Here is a 20,506-nt window from a genome sequence, read left to right as displayed (position 1 = left end):
TTGCTCTGTCGCCCAGGCTGGCATGCAGTGGCCATCTCAGCTCACTGCAACCTCTGCCTCCCAGGTTCAAGCGATTCTCCTGCCTCAGCCTCCCGAGTAGCTGGGATTACAGGTATACACCACTATGCCTGGCTAATTTTTGTATTTTTAGTGGAGATGGGGTTTCACCATGTTGGCCAAGCTCGTCTCAAACTCCTGACCTCAAGTGATCCACCCGCCTCAGCCTCCCAAAGTGTTGGGATTACAGGTGTGAGCCACCACGCCCGACCAGTCTTCTGCTTTTAGGAATGATTATTGTAAATTGCCAGCAAAAGTAGTATAAACATTATTAACTAGAGGGGTGTGAAAACTTGGAAACTCCAAGATTTGGAGTCCATTTCTATGGCACTGGCAAGAAAAAAAAAAAAAAAGTAAGTAATTTTTTGTAAACCAGAAAGTGTGGTTACTTGAAAACAGGAAATACTAAAAACAAACTTATTTAAGTGTGTATGGAATACTTCAGAGTATAAAGATGTAAAGGCGAGTCAACAGAAAAGTGTTTTCTATATGATAAGTGTATGGATTACAAAAACACTGGAGTACTTAATGTATTCATCATATTGCTTAGCAATCACTAACAAGTGACTTTTTCTTCTAGCTTGCCAACAACATTTGCAACTTTGGATATTGATGGTGTAAGAAAAATAATCTTTGCACTACCTGGTAAGAATAAAAAATTGTTTCGTTTGCTTTTTCTGGAAAAATATCCAAAAATTTTTGGACTTCTCTTGTGACCAGTACCCTATTAGACCACCTAGTTTGAAATCTGAAAGACCTGGGCTCAAGTCTCAGCTTTTCTAAACGACCAATCACTTAACCTCTCTAGGAAGTTTCTTCACCTGTAAAATAAGACTAATATCTACTTCATAGGGTTGGTGTAAAATCAGATTAGATAATATATATCAAAGCACATTCCAAATCCTGAGATGATAATCAAGTGTTAGCTGTCACTGGATCTTTCTAGGGCACCTGCTTTTTCGTTGTAGGAAACTGGTCGAAGTTAGCAGCCTAATACCTCTCATAACCAGAAGTATTGTGCTCTAGAGGCCAAAGTGTCTTGAGTCACCCATGCAAATACCAAATCAGAAAATACAAAGCTGCCTCTGGTCCCTGCCAGATTTGGGCTGGTTGAGGGGAGGGGGAAGAGGAAAGGTCAGGCTACTACTGGTACTAGTGCTTCTCAGCCAAATCCCACTCATCATCAGTCTACAACTTCCCCATTCTCACGCTTGCCCCAATGTGAGCAGAAACTTACATGTTCAGATTATAGAAAGAGCAAAGTGGATTCAGTTCACAAGGATTTTCAAATTCAAATTTTTAGTGATTTGGGGTTATATATTTAAAGTCATGATGAATCTTGATAAATTTTAAAACAGTCTAAAAGTTTTATGCATCTTTTTTTTTTTTTTTTTAACTTTAAAATTATCCTCTGATCATTCTGTTCAGTTCTCTATTTTTTGGCACAGACTTTTTTAGAAAATAACTTATTTCTTTGAGATTTACAAATCTCATGACTTTGGGATATTTATTTGTTTTTTATGTCAAGTAAATCTCAAAATGGAAATGTAAAGAAATGGAAGCAGGCAGAAAAATGTTAAACTTTAAAAACATTTTAAGCCCCTATCTATAAGCATTAAAGAGATTAGATTTCTATCATATAGAAAATTTTCAGAGAGAGGACATTTAAGTAAAATAGTCTTCAGAATGTATCTGTAACATGAAACTCCTTAGGACCTTTCATAATTCCTTGGATGCTCTGATAGCCATTGTATAAAGAAATGTGCTCCTTTTCCTAGCTTCATTTGGCCTGGAAGAGCCTCTTTTGTCTACAGAAGATATGACTTAACCTACAGACCATCAGTGATATTATAACAAAGAATGTTACTGTGGGAGCCTATTTCACCATTATGCCAAAGATGTTATAAAATTAAAACCTATTTTCAAATTCCTACTTTTAATTTGAAACCTTATCTGCTCAGCCTGAGTGAACCAACAGAGGGCAGTGGAAACTCACATGTTCAGATTGTAGAATGTGCAAAGTGGTTCCGTTTACAAGGATTTTCTTGCCTCTCTTGATGTTTTTGTTGTTGTTGATGTTTGTTTGTTTTTTGCGGGATTTTTTGAGACAAGGTCTGGCTCTGTCGCCCAGGCTAGAGTGCAGCAGCGTGATCTCAGCTCACTACAACCTCTGCCTCCTAGGCTCAAGCCATTCTCCCACCTCAGCCTCCCAGGTAGCTGGGACTATAGGTGCTTGCTATCACCCCTGGCTAATTTTTGTATTTTTTGTAGAGACGGGGTTTCGCCATGTCACCCAGGCTGGTCTCAACTTCTGAGCTCAAGCCATCCACCTGCCTCAGCCTCCCAAAGTTTTGGGATTACAGGCATGAGCCACCTTGCGCAGCTTTACAAGGATTTTCCATTTCAAAACTGTATCTCTGCTTTCTTGCAGGCCATGCATTAAAGCCATCCCTAATCTTGACAAGTTTTAAATCAAAGTTTTGTATATTTACTTGCTTTATTTGACATTTTTAACGTTGCTAGAGTGATGCTCACTGTTGTAAAAATCAGAAAATACAGATAAGCATAAAAAAGTGTTAACCATAATCCCCCAACACACACATATAGATAAACCACTATTACAAGTTTTTTATATCAGTCCTTCCAATCCTTTTTCATACATAGCAAGACCCCGCCTCTAAAATAATTGGAGCACTTCATTTTTTATACAGTAATGTTATAAAGTAGTAGTATTATAAGGATTTTATAATCCTTGATGAACAATGGCTTTTTTATTTGTTTGAGTTTTTGTTTTGCTTTTCCAGAAAAAATATTCTATCTGCTTGTATTTTGAGGCGAGGGAAAGTAATTGAATCTTTTTAAGAGTCTGCTGTTCTGTGGACAAGTCATTTTTCCATTGAAATTATTAGTGTCACTTGTCACTTTTTGCACCTTAAAAAATTTATTCTTAAGCACTTTTGTAGGTAGAAGAGAATTGGAGGTATGATTATAGCTAATAATAGGCTAAACTGACTATTGCCTTTTGACTTGATGATGCAATAAGCAGTGTTTAGCCAGGCCAACGGAACCTAAAAATCTAGTAGCACATTCCCCACTCCAGGTGATACATTCATACTTACATAGAACTGTATAAAAGTATTAAAACAATAGGAATTTTAGAACCAGAAGAGATGTTGAGAATCCTGTAGTGCAAACCTTTCATTTCATAGATGAGTAAAGTCAGACTCAAAAAACTTTGAAACTTGCCAAGATCTCACAGCTTGGTTAGATAATAATGCCACACAAGAAATCAAATCTTATTTACAGCCCAGGTGGTTGTTTGCTTCTTCACAGCCCACCCTTCCTCCTTTGAAGTGTATGACACACCTAGATTTCTTCTTGGAGAGATATAGTGGAGTTCCTCAAATTCTTCTCATAACTTTAAAAGAATTTGGTATTTGTATTAGTCTGCTCAGGCTGCCATGACAGAATACCACAGACTGGGTAGCTTTTTTTTTTGAGACAGAGTCTCGCTCTGTCGCCCAGGCTGGAGTGCAGTGGCGCGATCTCAGCTCACTGCAAGCTCCACCTCCCAGGTTCACGCCATTCTCCTGCCTCAGCCTCCCGAGTAGCTGGAACTATAGGTGCCCGCCACCACGCCCAGCTAATTTTTTGTATTTTTATTGGAAACGGGGTTTCACAGTGTTAGCCAGGATGGTCTCGGTCTCCTGACCTTGTGATCCAACCGCCTTGGCCTCCCAAAGTGCTGAGATTACAGGCATGAGCCACTGCGCCTGGCCCAGACTGGGTAGCTTAAACAACAGAAATGTATTTTATTACAGTTCTGGAGGCTGGAAGTCCAAAATCAAGGTGCCAGCAAGGTTGGCTTCTGGTGAGGCTTCTCTTCCTGGCTTGTAGACAGCAACCTTTTCACTGTGTCTTCACATGATCTTTCTTATATGTGTATAGACTCCTGGTGTCTCTTCCTCTTCTTATAAGGACATCAGTCCTATTGGATTACAACCACACCTTTATGACCTCATTTACCTTAATTACCTCCTTAAAGGCCCTATCTCCAAATACAGTCAATCATATTGGAGTTATAGCTTTATCATATGAATTCAATCCATAACAGTATTCATCTTCAGGTCCTTAAGACACATCTTAAATCATTTGTTTGGTTTTTTTTTTTTTTTTAATTAAAGGAATATCTAGGTAGAGAAGGTTATAAATAAGTTTCCTTATGTTTATATTTTCTCAGTTTGGGTACCAAGCTTGTAATACTATAGTAATTTTTAAATGCTTAAAAAATAGCAAATAGATATATAAAACTTGTAAATGGCTTTAAAACAAGATTAGTAATGAGTAATCTTGATAATAAGATTAGTAATGGCTTTCAACTGGCTCAGGAAAGCAGAAACAAATGGTGTTAAACAGCTTCTGGGCAGCAGAATTCTCCATTTTACTGAAAGATGCAAATGTTTATACCCCCTGTGGCATTTAGTTGACTGTACCTCTGTTCTGGTTGGATTCAAGGTGATTCAGAAGAGGAAAAATCGTGCCTAGTCACTTCTGTCACATTCTGATACCCAAAGATATAGACAGACATAACTATTTGGCAAATTGTTACACAGTGTATTATTAATAACTCCTTGGTTGACTTTCAGGGAATCCTGTATCGGCTGTCGTCACCTGCAATCTCTTTGTTGTGCCTGCACTGAGGAAAATGCAGGGCATCTTGGATCCTCGGCCAACCATCATCAAAGCAAGGGTAATGCTTTCTAATGACCAGAAACCAAAATGGAAGCCTGGTAACAGCAATATGATTTCCTAACTGTCCAAAATAAACATCTAGAGTTTTCTATTTGTTTTGATGGAAAATGTGATTATCTTCTCCCCTGTGTACTAGAAAGTGTAGGGAAAAGGATCCCTTTTATTCTCTTCCTTCATGACTTCTAAAGTGAATCATTTTCTCCAGATAGAAGTCCATATACGAGTCCAGAGAGTACGGCTTAAAAACTTGAGTGATGCTTAAGGACAACACAGTTAATAGGATATATCTGGCTCTACCCTAACACTAGACCTGTCTGGAACAAGGGAGAATTTTCTTTTCCCCACGCAAACTCACAGGGACAGCAATTAACCTGCTCACTTTTTCAGTGACTTCAACAATAAATTTTAAACAATTCAGAAGAAGACAAAGGACTGGAAAGAGATCCTGGTAATTCAGCAGGGAAAGGATAACCATATTGTTTGGAAGAGAACTGCTAAGGCTGAGAAATATGCCATGGTAAAAGTCACTTGGAAATTCGGTCTCCTTCTCCACCAACACTAACTTCAATGTGATTTACTACTACTCAACTAATTATGTTATACACTTTCTGTGTGACTGATGAATAATGTTCTTAGCAATATAAACTACAGTACCAAACCATTACTTTCCAAGAGTTCCAAAGTAAATTCAGATATGGCAGAATGCCATGATTAGTTGACAGAAAGAACAAAAAATATAACAGATAAAATATTAGGCCGGTCTCAATGGCTCGCACCTGTAATCCCAGCACTTTGGGAGGCCAAAGCAGGTGGATCACCTGAAGTCAGGAATTTGAGACCAGCCTGGCCAACATGGTGAAACCCTGTCTCTACTAAAAGTAGAAAAAATTAGCTTGGCGTGGTAGTGGGTGCCTGTAATCCCGGCTATTCAGGAGGCTGAGGCAGGAGAATCGCTTGAACCCGGGAGGTGGAGGTTGCAGTGAGCCAAGATCGTGCCATTGCACTCCAGCCTGGGAAACAAGAGCAAAACTTCATCTCAAAATAAAAATAAAAACATAAAATGTTAAAAAAATATTACTCTGAGAATACATAGGATAAAAACATTAAGAAAATCCAGGCTTTCAATAGTCTGAACATTGACTGTTTAAGTGCTAAGAACTTTGTGGACTAGGATGTGAAACAGTCTCCTTAAAATTTCATGAAAAATTTAACTAGATTTTTTTTCAATAATCACAGTGGTAATCAAATTTGAAATTAAGTGGAAAAAGAAAGAAAAACCATCCATGAACAAAAAGTATTCTGATCAAGTCAGAAGTCAGAGTCATAAAGCTTAGATTTAGACAGTCAAACCAGTAATACTGAATTTGCTATCTTCATATTTACTTAATTAAGGAAATAAAAATTCACATTATTATAAGAGAGAGAGAAAGAAGGCTTCCCTTTGACTTTGCAGATCTCTTATGAATCCTTTCATTTATTTCTTATTGTAACATCCACTATCTCTTCTTTAAAACAGACATTGTGGCAACCATCTGTTCTGACAACAAAGATGAGATGGTACTCTATAATCAGACTGATACTTGATATGTTGTTCCTAATGGTGCCCATTTCCTGTCAGCAAAGGATATTGAGAAGTGGTCAAAAAATCAGTCAACTGCCTTTCTCTCACAGCAGTGTCACTGGGACTGCCAGTATGGGTCATCAGTATGCTTGGCTATTTGTTTCTTTTGTTTCTTAGCTTTCCAAATCACCCCCACATCAGTACTGACACAACAGACACTTTAAAACATAAACATATACTTCCTTGAAACGTGGTCTTATCTCTCTTTTCTGACCATAAAAGATGCAGCTTATCCACACCACTTATTACTGTTCTTCAGAATAGATGCCACAGCCATTGCCTTTACCATTGCTTGCTGCTTTCAGGAAGTGGGAGTCAGTGTTAAAGGCTGCTGTTGGTAAATCATACTGTTGGACTCTGATGTGGCCATTCTATGTGTCAGTGCAGAAAATGTCATCCTTGCTAGGCACAGTGGCACTCGCCTGTAATCCCTGCTACTCAGGAGGCTCAGGCAGGAGGATTGCATGAGGCCAAGTGTTTGAGACCAGCCTGGGCAACATAGCAACACCCTGCCTCTAAAAAAAGTAACAAAAATAAAATGTAAAAAAATTAACAAAAATAAAATGTCATCCTTTTATATCAAAGCATTCAGAAGAGCATCGGTTTAGAACAAACATTTCCCTTATTTCCTTGGTCACTTAGGTTGGAGGTGAAAATCTTATTTTCAGTACACAATAAGAAACACTTCCAAAGCATCTGGTAAAAAACAAAAAAAGGAAGGAACACAATCCTAGCAATTCATCAAATAGGATTACTGACCCCGTGTTTCCATGCAAGGACATTCTATCATGTGTTTCCTTAATATCCCATTAAAGCACTCTATACCGCGCTTGTTATCAACTTTCTTTGCTAGAAACATACCTGGAGTAACTTCCATTAATATTAACAACTTAGGCAGTGATTAAGAGACAGGAAAGGGGGAAAGCATGTTCTAGAAGATAGCCAACTATAAGAACTATAAGTCCCTCATGCCCATCCCCCTCACAAGCACAGCCAGAACAATGAATAAATAACTGCATTTTAATGGAAAAAACTGAAGAAGAGCAACAGAGTGTATCAGTGGAGTAACAGAAACCCTGGTGAGCACAGAAACTTAGGATGGTCACATAGAGAACAGAAGGAAACACCAGGCCTCCACCATCACATCCGCCAGCTGGATCAGCTGGGAACCAGGAAGAACTCCCTTGGCAAGGAGTTAAGCAGAGGATCCCAGCAACCCCCATCAACACTTTGGACACCTACAGACCTGACAGGGGGATACCCTGCGGTCCTCACAAGCATGAAGCCCAGCTGAAGGAACTTCCTGGAGTCCACAGAGCTATGTTCCCCCCAGTAAAGGAGCCAATGCTGTGCTCCAACCTATGTGGCCTGTGCAACTACTGCACTTATACCATGTTGGAATTGGAACTGTGGCTAGAGTTTTCTTGCTCTGGGAGCAAGTAGTCACAGCACCCCTTCATTCCCAGTGCTACCCCATTACTGCGGCCTGACATCCACAGCCTGAGATGCAAGCAGCTGTTACAACTTTCCCAGTGGAGCCAAATAGAGGTGGAGCTACTCCACCTAGCGCCCCTCACATCCCCCTCAGCCAGAGCTAAACCCATATACTGCCTCCTAGGAAAACAGTATCTTGGCTGCTCAGAGCAATCATGCCTCCCTAAGTTCAGTCGTATACTAGCCTAAGTTGAAGCAGCACCCAGCATCCCAGGAAATGGTGCTTTTGCTGCCCAAAGTAATCATGCAGTCTAGTACCTAAGCTAAAGCAGCACCGTCTATCCCAGAGAAAAGGTGCCAGAGCCACCCAGTACAGTCATGTCCCCAAGGCCTGAGCTGAAGCAGCACATCACCCCCAGGAAACTGGTGCCCTGGCTGAACTGAGCAGCTGGGCATCTGGAACTATGCCGAGGTAGTACCCACAACCCAGGGAAACGGAGCAGTGCCTGAGCTGAGACACCTCATCCTACAGGTCAAACAACTTCCTATTCTCCTTTCCTGAAGCTAGACTAGCCCCCTAGTGTCTGAGCAGCTGAGAAACACCTCTTCCTAGCAAGTACAGTCATTGCTATGCTGTTTACTGCCCCCACCCCAGGGCCCAAATGACAGCTGTGCCCCACTAGTCTGGATTACTTACTGCTGCTGCACCTGGCTACACAAAGTCTGGGATTCTACCAAGCCCCACCAGCACAGGGTCTAGGGTCACTACTACACACCGCCTTATCCCCTGGGACCTAGGTTACCACTAAGCCCTATTGACTCAGGTTCCTAGATAGCAACGATAGCCTGCTCCCTAGGCCAAAACGTCCAGGGGCAACTGTGCCCTGCACCCCAGGGACAGAATCATAGCTACAACTCAGACACCTGAACCCAAACTGCTAAGGGGTACCCAAAGTCACAGACCCTGGCTCTGTGGACAACCTACACCCAAGCCTACCAGAGAAAGAAAGCAAGCACCCCCAGACCCAGGTGCCACAATAGGTTCACAAGACCCTGAATCTGGGACCCTGGCCCCACATCCACTCTAAGCACCTGTACCAGGAACCCAGTGCTCCAGTAGGCCTTCTTGTAGGCCATGTCAGATTTGACACAAAGAGGCATCTCCCTAGGCTATATCTTCCCATTGTGGAGAAAATAAGAATAGGAAGATACTAAAAGCCCTTAACACTGAATATTAGCAACCTATGCCACCACCACCACCACTTCCACAAACTTCCATGGACTAGGTAACTGAGGCACCCACAGTTACTGCTCGCCGTGAATGCACCTGAAGATGCTGCATGGAAACTATACCACTATACCTATTGAAAAAGTCACCACACCCTTCCCAACTGGCACACTAAAACCCAACTGCAAATGAAAGTCTTTTTCTATGGAAACAAGAAAGACTGGAAGAAAGAATAGTTCCACCAGGTGCACAGATTAATGCAGGCTCACAAGAAACACAAAAAAGCAAGCAGATATGATAACACCAAAGGAACATAATGGGTCTCTAGTAACAGACCCAAATGAAAAGAAAATCAATGACCTGCTAGAAAATAAATGCAAAATAATTATCTGAAGGAAACTCAATAGATATAAGAAAAAATATATAGAGACAAGTCAACAGAATCAGGAAAACAATTTATGATATAAATGAGAAATTCAACAGAGATAGGAAACATAAAAAAAATCCTACAGCTGAAGAATTCAATACATGAAATAAAAAATACAATAGAGAGCTTCAACAACAGACTTTATCAAGCCAAAGACTTTCTGAACTTGAAGACAGGTCATTTGAAATTACTCACTCTAAAGGGGAAAAAAAGAAATAACAATGAAAAAGAATGAAGAAAGCCTATAAGACTTATGGGCCATCATTAAGTCAACAAATTTTTTTTATTATACTTTAGGTTCTGGGGTACATGTGCACAACATGTGGGTTTGTTACATATGTATACATGTGCCATGTTGGTTTCCTGCACCCATCAACTTGTCATTTGCATTATGTACTTCTCCTAATGCTATTTCTCCCCCAGAACCCCACCGCCCCACCCCCCAACAGGCCCTAGTGTGTGATGTTCCCCTCCTTGTGTCCATGTGTTCTCATTGTTCAATTCCCACCTATGAGTGAGAGAACATGTGGTGTTTGGTTTTCTGTCCTTGTGATGGTTTGCTGAGAATGATGGTTTCCAGCTTCATCCATGTCCCTGCAAAGGACATGACCTCATCTTTTTTAAGGCTGCATAGTATTCCATGGTGTATATATGCCACATTTTCTTTATCCAGTCTATTATTGATGGATATTTGGGTTGGTTCCAAGTCTTTGCTATTGTGAATGGTGCCGCAATAAATGTACATGTGCATGTGTCTTTATAGTAAAATAATTTATAATCCTTTGGGTATATACCCAGTAATGGAATTGCTGGGTCAAATGGTATTTCTAGTTCTAGATCCTTGAAGAATCGCCACACCGTCTTCCACAATGGTTGAACTAATTTACACTCCCACCAACAGTGTAAAAGCGTTCCTATTTCTCCACATTCTCTCCAGCATCTGTTGTTTTCTGACTTTTTAATGATTGCCATTCCAACTGCCATGAGATGGTATCTCATTGTGGTTTTGATTTACATTTCTCTAATGACCAGTGATGATGAGCATTTCTTCATATGTCTGTTGGCCGTAATAAATGTCTTCTTTTGAGAAGTGTCTGTTCATATCCTTTGCCCACTTTTTGATGGGGTTGTTTTTTTTTCTTGTAAATTTGTTTGAATTCTTTGTAGATTCTGGATATTAACCTTTCATCAGAATGATAGATTGCAAAAATTTTCTCCCATTCTGTAGGTTGCCTGTTCACACTGCTGATAGTTTCTTTTGCTGTGCAGAAGCTCTTCAGTTTAATTAGATCCCATTTATCGATTTTGGCTTTTGTTGCCATTGCTTTTTGTGTTTTAGTCATGAAGTCTTTGTCCATGCCTATGTCCTGAATGGTATTGCCTAGGTTTTCTTCTAGGGTTTTTATGGTTTTAGGTCTGACATGTAAGTAATTAATCACTCTTGAGTTAATTTTTGTATAAGGTGTAAGGAAGGGATCAGTTTCAGCTTTCTACATATGGCTAGCCAGTTTTCCCAGCACCATTTAATAAATAGGGAATCCTTTCCCCATTGCTTGTTTTTGTCAGGTTTTGTCAAAGATCAGACGGTTGTAGATATGTGGTGTTATTTCTGAGGCCTCCGTTCTGTTCCATTGGTCTGTATGTCTGTTTTGGTACCAGTACCATGCTGTTTTGGTTACTGTAGCCTTGTAATATAGTTTGAAGTCACGTAGTGTGATGCCTCCAGCTTTGTTCTTTTGGCTTAGGATTGTCTTGGCAATGTGGGCTCTTTTTTGGTTACATATGAACTTTAAAGCAGTTTTTTCCAATTCTGTGAAGAAAATCAGTGGTAGCTTTATGGGGATAGCATTGAGTCTATAAATTACTTTTTCGTGATATTGATTCTTCCTATCCATGAGCATGGAATGTTCTTCCATTTGTTTGTGTCCTCTTTTATTTTGTTGAGCAGTGGTTTGTAGTTCTCCTTGCAGAGGTCCTTCACATCCTTTGTAAGTTGGATTCCTAGGTATTTTATTCTATTTGTATCAATTGTGAATGGGAGTTCATTCATGATTTGGCTCTCTGGTTGTGTGTTATTGGTGTATGCGAATGCTTGTGATTTTTGCACATTGATTTTGTATGCTGAGACTTTGCTGAAGTTGCTTCTCAGCCTAAGGAGAATTTGGGCTGAGACGATGGGGTTTTCTAAACATACTATCATGTCATCTGCAAACAGAGACAATTTGACTTCCTCTCTTCCTATTTGAATACCTTTATTGCTTTCTTTTGCCTGATTGCCCTGACCAGAACTTCCAATACTATGTTGAATAGGAGAGGTGAGAGAGGGCATCCTTGTCTTGCACCAGTTTTCAAAGGGAATGCTTCCAGTTTTTGCCCATTCAGTATGATATTGGCTATGGGTTTATAATAAATAGCTCTTATTATTTTGAGATATGTTCCATCAATATCTAGTTTATTGGGATTTTTTAGCATGAAGGGCTGTTAAGTTCTGTCAAAGGCCTTTTCTGTATCTGTTGAGATAATCAGGTGGCTTTTGTCGTTGGTTCTGTTTATGTGATGGATTATGTTCATTGATTTGCATGTGTTGAACCAGCCTTGCATCCCAAGGATGAAGCTAACTTGATCATGATGGATAAGCTTTTCAATGTGCTGCTGGATTCGGTTTGCCAGTATTTTACTGAGGATTTTCACATTGATGTTCATCAGGCATATTGGCCTAAAATTCTCTTTTTTTGTTGTGTCTCTGCCAGGCTTTGGTATCAGGATGATGCTCTCCTCATGAAATGAGTTAGGGAGGATTCCGTCTTTTTCTATTGCTTGGAATAGTTTCAAAAGGAATGGTACCAGCTCCTCTTTGTACTTCTGGTAGAATTTGGCTGTGAATCCATCTGGTCCTGGACCTTTTTTGGTTGGTAGGCTATTTATTATTGACTCAATTTCAGAGCCTGTTACTCGTCTATTCAGAGATTCTACTTCTTCCTAGTTTAGTCTTGGGAGGGTGTATGTGTACAGGAATTTATCCATTTCTTCTAGATTTTATAGTTTATTTGCATAGAGGTATTTATAGTATTCTCTGATGGTGGTTGTATTTCTGTGGGATTAGTGGTGATATCCCCTTTATCATTTTTTTTTTTTTTTGCGTCTATTTGATTCTTCTCTCTTTTCCTCTTTATTAGTCTTGCTAACAGTCTATCTATTTTGTTGATGTTTTCAAAAAACCAGCTCCTGGATTCATTGATATTTTTGAAGGGTTTTTTTGTGTCTCTGTCTCCTTCAGTTCTGTTCTGATCTTAGTTATTTCTTGTCTTCTGCTAGATTTTGAATTTGTTTCCTCTTGCTTCTCTAGTTCTTTTAACTGTGATGTCAGGGTGTCTATTTTACATCTTTCCTGCTTTCTCTTGTGGACATTTAGTGCTATAAATTTCCCTCTACACACTGCTTTAAACATGTTCCAGAGATTCAGGTATGTTGTGTCTTTGTTCTCATTGGTTTCAAAGAACATCTTTATTTCTGCCTTCATTTCATTATTTACCCAGTAGTCATTCAGGAGCAGGTTGTTCAGTTTCCATATAGTTGTGCGGTTTTGAGTGAGTTTCTTGATCCTGAGTTCTAATTTGATTGCACTGTGATCTGAAAGACAGTTTGTTGTGATTTCTGTTCTTTTACATTTGCTGAGGAGTGTTTTACTTCCAATTATGTGGTCAATTTTAGAATCAGTGCAATGTGGTGCTGAGAAGAATGTGTATTCTGTTGATTTGGGGTGGAGAGTTGTGTAGATATCTATTAGGTCCATTTGATCCAAAGCTGAATTCAAGTCCTGGATATCCTTGTTAATATTCTGTCTTGTTGATCTGTCTAATATTGACAGTGGGGTGTTAAAGTCTCCCATTATTATTGTGTGGGAGTCTAGGTCTCTTTGTAGGTCTCTAAGATCTTGCTTGATGAATCTGGGTGCTCCTGTATTGGGTGCATATATATTTAGGATAGTTAGCTCTTCTTGTTGAATTGATCCCTTTACCATTAAGTAATGGCTGTCTTTGTCTCTTTTGATCTTTGTTGATTTAAAGTCAATTTTATCAGAGACTAGGATAAGATTGCGACCCCTGCTGTTTTTGCTTTCCATTTGCTTGGTAGATCTTCCTCCATCCCTTTATTTTGAGCCTATTTGTGTTTTTGCACATGAGGTGGATCTCCTGAATACAGCATACTGATGGGTCTTGACTCTTTATCCAATTTGCCAGTCTATGTCTTTTAACTGGGGCATTTAGCCCATTTATATTTAAGGTTAATATTGTTATGTGTGAATTTGATCCTGTCATTATGATGCTAGCTGGTTATTTTGCCCATTAGTTGATGCAGTTTCTTTATAGCATCGATGGTCTTTACAATTTGGCGTATTTTTGCAGTGACAGGTACCAGTTATTCCTTTCCATGTTCAGTGCTTCCTTTAGGAGCTCTTGTAAGGCAGGCCTGGTGGTGACAAATCTCCCAGCATTTGCTTGTCTGTAAAGGATTTTATTCTTCACTTATGAAGCTTAGTTTGGCTGGATATGAAATTCTGGGTTGAAAATTCTTTTCTTTAAGAATGTTGAGTATTGGCCCCACCCTCTTCTGGCTTGTAGGGTTTCTGCTGAGAGATCTGCTGTTATTTTGATGGGCTTCCCTTTGTGGGTAACCCAACCTTTCTCTCTGGCTGCCCTTAACATTTTTTCCTTTATTTCAACCTTGGTGAATCTTGGTGAACGATTATGTGCCTTGGGGTTGCTCTTCTCGAGGAATATCCTTGTAGTGTTCTCTGTACTTCCTGAATTTAAATCAACAAATATTTTTATCATCAGAGTCCAGAAGAAGAAGAGAAGGGAAAGAGGATAGGAAACTTATTTAATGAAATCATAGCTGAAAAACATCCCAAATCTGTTGAGAGATATAGACATCCAGATCCAGGAAGTTCAATGGTCTCCAAATATATTCAACCCAAAAGATCCTTCCCAATTTGTCAAAAGTTGAAGACAAAGAATTACATACATACAAGGAAGTCCATATTAGACTAACAGTAGATGTATCTGCAGAAACCTTACAGGCCAGAAGGGAAGGGAATGATATATTTAAAGTGCTGATAAAAAAAAATGCCAGCCAGAAATACTACATGCAGCAAAGCTATCCTTCAGGAACAAGGGAGAAATAAAGCCTTTCCCAGACAAACCAAAGCTGAACACCATCTTCTTAACCTTCTTTTCTCGTTTCACCAGCAACCCAACCCCTGGACTTCGTGTATTAAGAATAGAAGGTGGCCAGGCATGGTGGCTAATGCCTATGAATCCAGTACTCTGGGAGGCCCAGATGGGAGGATTGCTTGAGCTCAGGAGTTCAAGACCAGCCTGAGCAACATAGCAACATGCCATCTCTACAAAAAAAATTAAAATTAGTCAGGTGTGGTGGCACATGCATGTGGTCCCAGCTACTCAGGAGGCCAAGGCAGGAAGATCACTGGAGCCCAGGAGGTCAATGCTGCAGTGAGCCATAATTGTGCCACTGCACTCCAGCCTAGGTAACAGAGTGAGACCTTGTGTCAAAAGAAAAAATACATTTTAATTGAATGTTATTTAAAAAGAAAAAGAACATAAGGTGGTAGTGATAGCAACAACAGAATACCAAGGATAGTCTCCATGTCCACTGTATTCTTTGCACAACCCCTACCATCTTGCAGTTTTGTCAGATGATCAGGTGACCAAGTTTGTTTTCTTTTCTTCTTTATTCTGTAGTTATCATGTGATGTAAAACTCGATCCTCGTCCAGAATACCATCGGTGTATACTAACTTGGCATCACCAAGAACCACTACCTTGGGCACAGAGTACAGGTTAGTCATTCACATCTACAGATATGCCTAGGCACCTATCCTGTTAAAACACAAATTTATATATAATCTTCCTTGGTTATAACTGATTTTATAATTATTATACATTTTCCTTTTTGAAAATTTAGATGAGTCAAATTATTCCTAAACAGTATAGCAAAAGTTAAAAAATAACTATTAGAAGTTTACTTATTTTATTGAGCCATATTTTCTAGATAAACATTTAGAATGTCCACATATCATTGACTAATATCCTGTAATAAATCTGGAATTACAGATTTGATATGTTTGTTCAACCAATAAGTTCTGAGTATAACTTTGTAGGAAAAGGAGGAGATTCTAGCTATACCATCTTGAAATGTGAGATGAAAGCCCAATTTATAATGTGGTTCTCTGTTGCCTCTACCATACCCTGCTTATTGGTAAATTTGAAGGGCAGAGAAATCAAAATTGATAATTTAGAGTTCTCTAGTGACCTCCACTGGACTTTAAACTGTTATTTCCAACTTCCCTAGTCATATTTTGCCTAACTTTTGATGTGACTCCAGAAAAATTGTAGGACTAAGTGAAAACATCAGCTAACAGTGACCAAGTTTATGAGCTTTGCCATCAGAGAGAGCTGCATTCAAATTGGCCACTAACCTAGTTAGCAGGATCCTAGGCAAGTTACCTAAGAATTTTTTGAGTCTTGTGAGAATCAAAGAAGGTGTTTAAGTAAAGTGCCTAGTACTTTGGCACTTAGTAAAGAAATGGTAGCTGCTACCATTATTGTCATTATTATTTTGATAGGTTTTTATAAAGCCACCCTTTTCAGACACGCATAACATTTCAGCCTGAATTGAGAAATTCTGTGGCGTTTTGCATAATGCTATAAAATCCTGGTTTACTCTTTCAAGCAAGAATTTCTAATGTTTATTTTTAAAGTTTGAATGAGCTGGTGGTAGGATATAGTATCATGGCCACCTGAAAAGGTACTGGAAAGTTTGATCATCCCTTCTCCTCTTGAAGACCTACGTTTCTGTCTGTTTACATTTTGAAAAGGTCTACAAGGGCCCAAATGTGTATGCCATGATGCTTGTGCTGCTGTAATAAGAGTATTTCTTTCTAGGTAATCAAATGAGCAGCCGTCTGATGAGCATGCGCAGTGCCAATGGATTGTTGATGCTACCTCCAAAGACAGAACAGTATGTGGAGCTCCACAAAGGCGAGGTGGTGGATGTCATGGTCATTGGACGGCTATGATGGTCACCAGCAGGAGAAAGCTTTGATGCATGTCCACATATCATTGACTGTATCCTGTAATATGCAACGGCACAGCTAGTTTTCCCGATTTGGATAAAAGTTGATCTGTATAGTCAACATCTTGAACTATATTTCAAATGAATTTAAATATCTTTTAAAGAAAAAAACACCTAAAAATAAATCTTAACAGACAATTCTATTCTGATTATATCAAGGCAAATTTTTCCTTTCTTGCAAATTGCTTTGTGTGTTCAATGCTAGGTCTGATAGCGATAGCTTTTAGTAGACAGCGGTAGGTGCCTGCAGAACTTGTGTTTTTCTCATCTTTAAAATACAACTACTTATGCTCTTAAATCAAGGCTGTCTGCTTATTTATACTAGCGTAGGCAATACTTGGATTTCCCTTCTTAGTATGCTTCATAACTGCTTTACAGAGAGCTTTTGCTTGTTCTTTCTCATGTATCTCGTGTTTATGTGCACAGTGCCAAAAGAAGACTGACTGGGTGGAGGGAGGCTCTGCCTTGCCTCAAGAACCATCCCCTGCAGAGCATCCAGGGAGGTTTCTCGCCCCAATAGCCTCATGGCACAGTACTCTTGGGCAGTAACTGGACACCTTTTATTTGAACAAACAAACTGAAGAAAAAATGCTTCCTTAAGTGCTGACAGCCTTTTTAACCAATACATTTAAAATTGTACAGAACAAAACAATAAAATCAAAGACTGATCTTGTACAGATATTAGTGTTACCAGCATTCATGTGGAAATCAAGAGCAAAGACAAAATAATGTTAAACAACTCTGTACCATAACATTTTCTGTAATGATACTGAAACTTAATGAATAAAAAAAATTCCTTGATCATTATTTAAAAATGTAATGTGTTGGCCTCATCATTAAAAAAGAGAAGAATGTCATGCCATTCTGATAGGGTTCTGCCTAATAAAAGGAATAGTTAAGATGGCCTACCAAGAAGATTTAAAATATGGTATATTGTAACTCTGTATCTTACTACAATGTTTGGGAAAAAATGTGATCATAGCATTATGATCTGTAGCATGTGAAAATACAGAAGAGAAGTAGGAGAACCTGTAGTCGGTCTGGTCTTTCCAGTCATAGCTGGAGAATAGCAAGCAAATTTAGAGGAAGGGTATTAATGACTTGGAAAAAAAACTCATATTTTAGATGCCACAAAAGTCAATTTCAAACATCTACAGTTCTTTGAAATGGAGAAAAAAATAAGCAATCAACCAAAAAATTACAGATGAGCACCTTGAAATGTTTTAAGTGTGTTAGTAAGGAAATGGGAAAAAATATATGTGCTGACCATTGAAAACACAATAGGTAAAATATACTCTATCCATAATGACTCCTTTAATAAAAACTTAGGGGCACTTTTCAAATGGTGGTAACAGAAAGATGTTAAATATACTGTAAAATGTGCTCAGGAAAGCAAACTACAAAAATTGGCCTACTAGTAAACAAAATGTCAAGGGATGCTAAGTAAAGGCCAAATAGTAAACAAATATTTGATACTGATATGTGATATTTTCATTTCATATTTACAGTTGAAGAAGATAAGGTTAGTTAATAGAGGTCAAATGAGAGAGTATGCAAAGAATCCTTTTATGTACATTCATTCAAGAAGTATTTGTTAAGCAGCTACTATGTTTTTAGGTACAAAGTACATCATGCTACTATTTACAAACATGAATAGGGCAGAGCACCTGACATTACACTTCATTAGGGAGATACAAAAATGCATGCAAATTACCACAATATTTAATATATTTGATAATATATAGTAGAGTGTATAGAATGTGATAAATGCCATAATACAGATTCTAAGGGCTGGAAGAATTCAGATGAGATTTCAAGGAGTAAGATGGCATGTTAGTGGGTCTTTTTTTTTTTTAGAGGCACAGTCTTGCTCTACTGCTCAGGCTGGAGTGCAGTAGCATGGTCATAGTGCACTACAGCCTCGAACCCCTGGCCTCAAGTGATCCTCCTGCATCAGACTCCCAAAGTGCTGGAATTACAGTTGTGAGCCACCATGCCCAGCTGATGTTACTGGGTCTTGAAGGATGGTAGAATTCTGAAGATGGTAGCACAGGAAAAAGGGTATCCAAAAACAGAGAATGACAGGTAATTAATGATAATTATTATAGAATAATTTCTATACCTGTAATATAGGAAGAACAACAATTATAGGGTTGTCGTGAAAATTAAACATATGAAATGTGCTGAGAGCAGTGCTTGTCATATATTAAGCTCCACAAAGGTAGAGATTTTTGTTTATTTTGTTCATTCCTGTTATCCCCAAATTCCTAGAAGAGTCTCTGGCATATGTTCATATATGCAAGCATCAGTAAATATTTTCTCAATAAAACACATTATGTAGAACTTACTGTAGGCCAGGCATTATCCTAAATACTTTCCATATGTTTAATTTTCACAACCCTATAAGCATTGGTTTTCCTGTATTACAGATGAGGATACTGAGGAACAGAGACTAAGAAACTTGTCCATGGTCACATAGATAGTAGGAGAGAGAGCAAGGATTCAAATTTAGCAATCTGACTCTACGGTCTGTACTCTTTTTTTTTTTTTTTTTTTTTGAGATGGAGTCTTGTTCTTGTCACCCAGGCTGGAGTGCAGTGGCGCCATCTCAGCTCACTACAACCTCCACCTCCTGGGTTCAAGCAATTCTCCTGCCTCAGCCTCCCACGTAGATAGGATTACAGACATGCACTGCCATGCCCAGCTAATTTTTCTATTTTTAGTAGAGACGGAGTTTCACCATGTTGGCCAGGCTGGTCTCAAACTCCTGACCTCAGGCGATCCGCTGGGATTACAGGCAAGAGCCACCGTGCCCCACCTATATTCTGTTTTTCTTTTGTTGTTTTGTTTTGTTTTGTTTTGTTTTGTTTTTTGTTTTGAAATAGGGTTTCACTCTGTCGCCCAGCCTGGAGTGCAGTGGCAGTGATCTCAACTCACTGCAGCCTTGACCTCCATGGGCTCAAGTGATCCTTCCATCTCAGCCTCCTGAGTAGCTAGGACTACCCATCACACCTGGCTAATTTTTTTTGTATTTTGCAGAGACAGGCTGGTCTTGAACTCCTAGGCTCCAGTGATCGCCCATCTCAGCCTCCCACAGTGCTGGAGTTACAGGTATGAGTCACCACACTCAGCCTACAGTCTATCTTCTTAAACTCTTAAGTTATAGAAACAAAATAGGTATAAGATGTTTGTGAGACTGAAAAAGTACTGATTTAAGGCCCAAAAGTTATTAAAGTTATTTGGTATTAAAGTTCTTAAGTACCAAATTAAGAGTCTAGATTTATTCTAGAGACAATAAAACCATTAGAGATTCTTGATCAGGGATGTATCATGATCAGAGATATCCTTTAGGGAAAATGTTTTGGCAGGCTTCAGGCAGATAGACTAGAATGGAGAGAAATAAGTGAAAGGCACCAGTTAAGTTATAGCAATTGTGCAGGTGAGGGGGTAGAGGTGATGGTGATGGTGATGGGAAGGTCCGGACAGATGGATACATCTCTGGAGAGAAAAGAATGGAAAGAATTTTATGGCAGATTTCAAGTTTTGGAAAGGAAGTTAAAGAAGGGAGAGATGATTCAAAGTCTCCCCTCTTGGCTGACTGAGAAAATGTTAAACATGAACAAAAAGAAAGAAAAAATGAGTTTTATGGAGGAATTGAGTTTGGGCATATGTTTGAGATGCCAGGAGTGCTAAGATAGACATGTCCCATTGGAATTTGAAAGTACAGGTTGGGGTTCACAGAAGAGTTACTGACTGGATACAACCTTGGGAATCATTCACATAAAGGTGGCATCTGAAATGCAAGGGTGGATGGAAATGATTATCAAGAAAAG

General features: G+C 39.1%; 1 protein-coding gene across 2 annotated transcripts in view; it reads left to right on the top strand.

Annotated features, from left to right (window-relative positions):
- The window catches only part of GPHN (gephyrin), a 736,692-nt gene extending 719,199 nt beyond the window's left edge, over window positions 1-17,493 (top strand). For both annotated transcript variants that reach the window (XM_030930981.1, XM_030930980.1), the window contains 4 exons: window positions 638-702; window positions 4,704-4,807; window positions 15,282-15,378; window positions 16,484-17,493. In XM_030930981.1, the coding sequence (XP_030786841.1) occupies window positions 638-702; window positions 4,704-4,807; window positions 15,282-15,378; window positions 16,484-16,617 (400 nt within the window). In that variant the 3' untranslated portion in view covers window positions 16,618-17,493. The remainder of the gene's footprint in view (window positions 1-637; window positions 703-4,703; window positions 4,808-15,281; window positions 15,379-16,483) is intronic.
- The last annotated feature ends 3,013 nt before the right edge of the window (window positions 17,494-20,506 follow it).

This window comes from Rhinopithecus roxellana, chromosome 5 (genome assembly GCF_007565055.1).
Source record: "Rhinopithecus roxellana isolate Shanxi Qingling chromosome 5, ASM756505v1, whole genome shotgun sequence".
Classification (NCBI taxonomy): Eukaryota; Metazoa; Chordata; class Mammalia; order Primates; family Cercopithecidae; genus Rhinopithecus; species Rhinopithecus roxellana.
This window is presented reverse-complemented; position numbering and strand designations above follow the sequence as displayed.